General features: G+C 38.6%; 1 protein-coding gene across 6 annotated transcripts in view; it reads right to left on the reverse strand.

The window, feature by feature from the left end:
• Positions 1-6698, reverse strand: part of LOC132132789 (autism susceptibility gene 2 protein homolog) — a 361078-nt gene extending 354380 nt beyond the window's left edge. For 5 of the 6 annotated variants that reach the window (XM_059545318.1, XM_059545319.1, XM_059545317.1 and 2 more), the window contains exons 1-2: positions 6374-6698; positions 3892-4577 (exon numbers count right to left, since the gene is read on the reverse strand). In XM_059545318.1, the coding sequence (XP_059401301.1) occupies positions 3892-4149 (258 nt within the window). In that variant the 5' untranslated portion in view covers positions 4150-4577; positions 6374-6698. The remainder of the gene's footprint in view (positions 1-3891; positions 4578-6373) is intronic. The other variant, XM_059545316.1, reaches the window with a different exon arrangement.
• Positions 6699-8660: the final 1962 nt, after the last annotated feature.

Raw genomic sequence — 8660 nt, forward strand, 5'->3', positions numbered from 1 at the left:
AGTGCACTCAAACTCAATTCGATGGCGGTGTGCACAGCATTTTTATTTACTTTTAAAATGATTAATTCATCAACTCATTCTTCATGCGAGAAGTCTTGTACCGCCAAATGACTTCTTACTGGTGATTCCTGATGGTTTTAGAGGACAATTACTCCTGATCGCCCCCTGTCATTTCAAAGAATAGTACAACGCGAACGCGACAAGTATAAAAACATCATCCGTTTGCGGAGGTTCATGGAGCGTAGCCAGGACAAAAGTATAAATCAAGCTTTAGGCGATTACAGACGAAAAATGTGCCCCTCTGGGCCCCGTGCCAACCCCTCTTCCAGACATGACCTAATTTCTTCTTTCAACCATCTACTGCCTGGCATGATGGGTCCTACTCTGTCTTTTTCTGAAATGCTAATCTGATTTCAAAACTGACAGTTTTTTTTTCCACAGAGCTGCATTTGAGTTATTGCAGGCTGTGTAAATATTTATAAATGATAAAAGCGCAGTCTGAAATCATTAACATGCCACTTAGACTCATCAACTTAAAAAGAATAGAACATCATCAGCTAAAAAAGAGAACATAATGACGCTGAACACAAAAAAGATTCGTTCATATTAAGATCTAAAAAGCCATTTTATTTGTCATCTGAAAGAGAAAAGCCATTGTGATCAACAAATGCTTTGCTTTGCGCCAGGCACAGGCTAGCACATTAGTATTATTTACATTGACTTAACCATTTTCTTGTGAGTGGATCAATGGAGTGGGGAACGCGCACAGGGTGACTGCTGTTCTCAATCAAATGAGCTCAGAGCTTTACAACACAATGATCACATAAAGTGGTTTAAGGGCACCAGCGGTGCAGGCATTAAGTAATATTGAATTGGGGATGCGGGGCGGGAAAGGGGGAGCAGGTTGAAATGATTACGTGGTAACTTTGTACTCAGGGACCAAGGGGGAGGAGGTTTGTCGAGGGGGCCCGGCCTGATGATTTAGTAATTTCTCAAAGTGCTGTAACACACTGCCTCTCAGGCCTGTCGTTCCAGCACTAAGCAGCATTAATAAACACCCGCTGCTGATGGCTCACTTCTATATGAGAGCGTCTGTCCACTGGAGTGGAACGAGTTTGATTTCAATGTGTCATTTGGGAATACCTGTACGAATTCCTCAAGCACCTCCTGGCAAATTGAGGACAAATATCTTCTCAAATTGAAACTATCAAGGGATTGTTGTAAAAGAAGGACATGAAATAGAAATCTTGAGGTAGTGGAAGAGAGAGAGATGTTTTAATGAAATTGGAAAAAGAGAGAATACGTGTACTTTTGGATAAAATGTAAGATGGCTCTGATGTAATGTAAACACTGATCCATATGGACAAACAAACACTGCTACATTTAGCCTATGGGCCAAAATCACAAAAGCAAAAAAATCAGTGCAAAATGGATATAAATTCATGTGAAAAAATAAATACAATAAAAATGGAGCTATGGCATAGTGGATTGCACTGACATGTTTATGCAGAAAATGTGATTCCAGCTGTTGTCATTTCCCCATCTAGTTTCATTATCTTCCTCTTTATTCCAAACATTAAAAAAATAATACAAAAAAAACAAAAAACAACACCACAAAACACACAACTAAAACAAAAGCTGCAGCAAACCGTAATAAAACTCTTTTTTATGATTACAGTATTAAAATAGTAATTTATAAAAATAAAATAAAAACATTACATTAGAATAGGCCAAATACTATGTTTGTTATAGCTAGTTCCACTGGCTCATTAAGTCCCATGATCATCTCAGCTGCATGAATGAGAATGGAGCTGATCTTTGACATGCAGGATCTAGACTAGGATCTCCTGCTCTGTGAGGTTCTAAATGGAGCAAAACGAGAGAGCATGAAGGGGATGACTATGAGTTACACATCCCAGAACAGTAAAGAGTGGTGAATGGGATGTCACCCCTGGAGAACTGTGCCAGCGGTTTACAGCACTAGCGTGACAGTGTAAGCTGCTGAGGGGCTCCTTTCACAGATTACTTTAGTGAACATGCAACACAATGCAACAGCATCTGTAAGGGACGTGAGGGTAAAGCGTGCACAGCTTTGAAGTGTCACACTGTTGGGCTTTTAACAGCAAGAGTGACACTGAGAGTCAGGATGACACTCTACAGATGTCCTCTCAAGACTGACAGGTGAAACAATGGTGAAGGCCAATGCTGCCTTCAAGTGCTCCTGGGAAACACCTACAATATGACACATCAAAGTCAGAAACACAATATGGAAGTAAAAGTGAATGACGGCAAAAAAAAAAAGATAATGCATTCCCAGTCTTTTTTATTTTTATATTTAGTTGCGTTTTTATTCACAAAATATGATTAATTAAAAAAAGAAACAATAATACTGCAATACAGCACCTGCCACAGAGTTATACCTGCAGATATTTATATCATATTTGAAAAAAGCTATTTGTTAGCAGGACCCTAGGCAAAAACTTGACCTTTCCAATATCAAAACAGGTATAATTACAAAATTCAGAGTTTCCAACAGGTTAAAATGATTTCTCTTTTTCATTTCTGTGCATGCAGCAACACGTAATGACTACAGTATATTTCCAACTCCACTTGAAGGTTGTATACAGCCTTAAAAATTATACAGCCATTTTACAAATAAACAGAACAATAATAAACCTCCACAGAGTCCATTTGATCAGTATGCCTAGACTATATGTAACAGACCAAAGCAGCTTGTTTAATTTCAGTAAGAAAGCTGCCACAAATGAGTTAAAGAACCTGATGCCTATGCTAGTAGTAGCCAACTTGGCTTGTACATCCAACCTTTTTTTCAAACATCTGAAGTTTGAAATGTCACTTCAAGCTATGTAGGAATTTCTATATATAATGACATACCAAGTTGGTAATATACACTTAAACATAATTCAGTCTTTAAAATGAGACTAATGCAAAAGTGATTTCTATAGAAGTGCAGTTAAACTTTAAACTTAGATCAGCTGAAATTATTCTTTCTACTGCAGGTATTATTTTTCTTTTCTTTTTTTTCCATCTCAAAACGAGACAAGGCTTTGTTCAAGTTGTGTGTTTAAGTAGTTTTTTAAACTAATAAAGCTTTTCAGCAGAATTATCTTTCTTACTAAAATTCTGACAAAAATTGTAATATATAATGGAAATCTGTAACCTGAATATCTACAGTAGTTACATTATGACATCATGATCATCCATCTTCAGCTTCACCAGATGACATGAACATCTTCAGCAGCTACATTATGACATCATTTCTACATATGATCATTTCTGCATATTTATATTAGACTCTTAGTATTCAGGCATCAAACTCATTCGAAAACAACTTTGTCAATCTTCTCAAAACAGCATCTTAAAGTACCACCACATCACATCGGAAATCTGCAGTTGTGGCTGTCTCTCAAATGACACATTAGACACTCAAATGTCTAGCGTATGAATTTTACATAGTTATTTTGTCATCCAACATTGGAGTCCGAGCACCCCTTTATTCTTCCAAGGTTTTTATTTTATTTTCTTTTTTTCAATAAAATAAGTGCATCATCCGGGTACATGAAGTTGTATACTACAAAAGCAAGCAAGCGAATTTGGACACACTTTACATCTTTGGCAGGAAAATGACTTAAAAGCACCATCTACTTGAATCCCAAATACACTCACAGAGGAACAGAGGAAAATTCAATACTGTGCAAACAGACCCATGCAATTAAGAGTCCAGAAAGAAGCAGTATACGGACAATAATAAACCAGTCATTATGCCGCCGCTAGCTTTTCACAGCCAAACCAAACAAGCACTTCCAAAAAACAGCAGTTAAAAACACATTCACGCAAAGGCCGCAGTACAAGACTAGCCTAGTCTCTTACCTCAAGAGCTTCCAGCGTCATAAATCCCGATATTGAGAATCCGTCAATGATGTCCTCCTCAGCAGAGGTAGACTCCTTTCTCTTCCTCCTCGGTGGCCTGGGTCGTGAGGAAGAGGAGGGGTTGGTGCTGTCTTCCCTCTCTGAATCAGAGGAGAATCGAAGCATGGAGCCGCGGACATGGTTATTCCTGATCCCGTTAGACATGTGCTCCCGTTCTCGCACCGACCGAGACTTCCGCTTTTTCCGTGGGCCATCCATTTCACCAGATGGCACACCGAACACTTTCTGTTAGGAGGCTCTAGGCCTGTGTTCAGAGGTGGATGCAGAACGATTCCCAAACAAACACCTGAAATGGAAAAACTCAATAACTGTACTCCAGCGAGAGATGTGCAATTATCCAAACCCCAAAACCAGCTGATGTCATGTGACTTTGCTCAGAGTGCGATACGCACATGAGATTCCAGAAGGATAAATGCATATATCCTCAAGCACAGAAATCCAAAATCGAATCCTGTTAAGGGCTGTCGGGCTGGAAAGTATCCAAACTTCCAAATTCAGCCCACATTTAAGTGAAACAAGCGGGCAGATTACTTGAAGTGTCTTCTAACTGAGCTGTAATAGGTCTCCGCATGGCTGTCCTCATGGACCCAACGTTCTGTTTAAGTGCAGTCTGACACCTTCCCATCCTACAAGTCAAAGAGACAGAGAGCAGACGTTTAAAATGTTCTCTCAGAGAGCCTTCCCAGAATCCCCACCCTTAGCTATACATAGGAATATATCATGCATGCAGGCATATGAATACAGCAATTTTCACAACACATTTGGACACTCTGCAAGAGATTAGATCCTTATGATCTAATTCCACAATGACTACAGTCACTTTCACATTCTCTTCTTCCCAGATCTTACAGTTTCTTGAAAGAAAACTAAATCTATTGTAGGAAATTATTCCGAATGTGTTCTTGCGGATAAAATACATCATATAGTGAGCCATTTACGGCGCTGGGTCTAGATCTCCAGTATTGCATATTCAGGAGGAGCTTATATTTCTCCTCCTGCACACTGTCATTATTCTGAGACTGTTATAACAGGAGACATGGGGAGGGAAATTATTCATTTTTCTTAACAGAACTGTGAATCAAGAGATGAAATGTAATTTTCTCACAGCAAATTTTAGTTCAGCTGATTACACTGACAGATCATTTATGGCTGACTTCCAGTAATCTTCTGTATGTATATATCTATATATTTAAAACAAAAACAGCCACAATCATTCTGCACTCTAATGATAATCTCTAATCTGGGTTCCTCTGTTCATTTCTCAATGTCACCAAACTATAGATAAAACCCTGAAAACCTTCACTACAGCTTGCTAAATTTGCCACACTCCGAGTTGTCAAAGAGCTGTTTTATCAGAATAGCAATTACACTCTGAAATGATTCATGCTAGACATTATTTTTCATTAATCTCAAAATAAAACAACAACATTGCTCAAAATAATAAATAATACTGTCAAGTGTGCTTAAGTTTTTGCAGGATCATTTCCAGTCTGTGACTGAAATTAAAATAGGTTATATGACAAAAATCTACAATAGCTGCATTATGACATCATGACCATCAATCTTCAAATTCACCAAATGACATGAACATCTTTAATAGCTACACTATGATATCATAATCGGCTTCAAATTAAATCACACAAACATAAACAGCATGTACATTATGACATCAAAATCATCCATCAACTTCACTAAATCACTTAATCATTAACAAGCTTTAACTTAACCATAATTAGATGACATGAACACCTACATTATGATGAGAATCAGCCAAAAATGTCAACATTACAAGACAACATGAACATTTACACTAACAACAATGACATCATAATCAATCAGCTTTACCAAATCCACAACCACATTATGACATCATAATCGAGCATCAATTTAAACATCATCTGATGACATGAACAAGTCATTATATCACAACTAGCCATAATTGTAAGTGTCTGTTATCTAGTGAAGTTAATACACTGACTTCGTAATCAAGCATCAACGTGACTTCACAAGATGACATGAATATCTACAGCAGCTACAGTATGACATAGACACCCACTAACTTAAACTTCACTAGCCACCAACCTTCATCTGCTTTCAAAATCCACCACTAACAAACCACTGAATATCAGCATTGCAATCCGACTTTCTCGAATAAATTATGCATTCCAGAAACATTTTACCAACAGTAATGACGAATGGTCCAGGTGCGCCAACCACGTATCACTTTAACCTGATGATGCCCTGTGCTGGCCCTCCTGTCACACACAGCCCAAATATTTAAATGGTTTTAATATATTTACACTCCCTGCCAGCCCTCCCTTCACTCTCGCTGTCTTCCATTAGTCCTTTTTGTCTCTCTCGTTCTCTCTCTCTCTCTCTCACTCTCTCTCTCTCTCTCTCTCCGTCAGTAAATCTCACGCACCGTGGCCGGTCCAACCCACAGCAGCAGCAGCAGAAGCGCCTGGCAGTGCCTCCTTCAGCTCTAGATCCACCAAAACACAAAGCCTGCCTTCTCTCCTGCAGGACAAAAGCAACATATGCAAGGCATGGCGAGTGGAGGAGAGCCGTCCGAACGAGTCGTCGGAATTCGGAAAGTGCACTGCTCTAGAACGGAAAACAAATAATATTTTTTTCCACAAACAAATAAATCTTGCAAGAAAGCGAAGCTGCTCCTCTCCTCGAGTCCGTGCTTCAGGATCCCTGAGAGAGCGGGGACCGGGCGCATTGATACAGTACTGCCGCAGTGCCGCTTTACTGGCGATCCGCTTCCTCAGCGCATATAGTGCTAGTGCTCGGTTTAATTCCATGAGATATTCCTTTTAGTACAAGAAAGACTACATCTTATAGACACTCTAAATGTACTTCAACATACTACCATTCCACTGCCATCTGCGCTGGTTATCAGAATAATGAAATAATGATGCTTTCAATGGAGGTGCGAATTAGGGTTTTGACCGCTTCTATTTAAAGGCTTAAACTTTACACCACATTAGTATTTCTCAAGATATTTTTTTAATTAAGTATTAATTCTACAAGTACCAAAAAGTACATTTAATATTGTTTTCAAGCGTTTAAGAGACCACATGAGTTTGAAGCTTTGCGTTTTCATAAATTAAAAATCTATGTACGGTCATAACGGGTCGCTATATAGTTTTCCTTATTTCTAGAATATCATTAAAAAATTTAAATTACATGTAAATTATATACAGTTCAATATTATAGAGAACTATTACAACATAATGATGACAAATAATTCAATAGCCTACATCAATGCATTTGAGTTGATGCTTTTAAACCTTCTCTAAATAGCCTACTAAAACAGATGCTTCTAGATTTAAAGAACACCAACATGACAAAAATCTAATACACTTTGAACACTGAATCACTGCATAGCCAGTCCAAGACAGTTTCTTTACATGCATACATACTAAAAAAGAAAATAATTTGATGTATAAAGAAATCTTGCTGCCTATTTGTAGTTTATAAGGCCTATTGTCCCTTTAGGTTCCTCCATCTGTCCAATCACACTGTGTTGATTCAGGCCTCATCAGCACCAATGAATCAGTTAAAACAATCCCAAAATTCACAGCGTCTAAACCATAGACTGTATAAAAACATGGACGTAGTGTCCGTGACGTCACCCGTAGACTCCTGAAGAGAGTTTTTGAAGCCTAAAGTGTGCAGAGCGAGCCGTCGCCATCTTGGCAGCGCGTCACCGCGCGACTCTCCCGGACAATCGAAAATGGGCAAAAGGGCGGGAGCTGGTTGCTGAAGCCACGCCCACGCCCATTTTTTGCACCAGGCTGAAAACATGTTTTTTTCTGCTGTAAAGTTGGACCTTTTAACATGGGGAGTCCATGGGATTGACTCTCTTTTGCAGCCAGCCTCAAGCGGCCAGTCGATGAATTGCAGTTTTAGTCACTTCCTTATTGGCTTCACTAGAGAGAGCGGGAGGTTGCCGCTCGGTCTAAACTCACTGGCTGCTAATCAGACTTAGTAATTGCACGGGCTATTAAATCTTCATTTGGCATCGCATGGGTTTTGAAACAGAACAATGATCCAGCTAAAAATCAGCATAAATTCCTTTTCAGCCATGGCATCTGGTACAATGCATATCAATGTGTTTCATCATAGTATGAAAACAAGTCACCACATAATCAAACACTTGTTCCCCTTTAACATTTTCGTTTTGGGCATCCTGTATTGCCCTCAGGCTGTGCATGACTTTCTATGCCTCTAACACACAGCCATTTGGCTATTAGTAACTGTTATTAGGCAAAATGTACAGTCAATTAAGCCTTCAAAAACATAATTTACAATTACACATTTAGAATGAGTCAGATGTTGTTTCTCATTCTTTTATACTATTTTTATTGCTCTTGTTATGTAAGATAAAGAGGTTTTCCCTTTAGACCAACCCTAGGGTGAACTTATGCACCCCTGCTATAAAACAGCCTAACTATTTATTCAAAATGAAGAGAGAAACAGCAGATGAACTGTTGGGAGATGGAGAAAAATGCTATATGGGAGACAACTGTTTTGATATGTGATTTAGACTGGTTTCTGCAGGTTTTATGAAGGTAAATTTAAGACCTTTTTAAAACCAAGTATAACAAATTTAAGGAATAAACTGAAGGGAATGTCAACATGTTATCTTAAAGTAAATGTATGAGGAGTATACAATGAGGTATATTAGCAACACTTCAAAG

The sequence above is a fragment of the Carassius carassius genome, chromosome 49 (assembly GCF_963082965.1).
Source record: "Carassius carassius chromosome 49, fCarCar2.1, whole genome shotgun sequence".
Taxonomy (NCBI): Eukaryota; Metazoa; Chordata; class Actinopteri; order Cypriniformes; family Cyprinidae; genus Carassius; species Carassius carassius.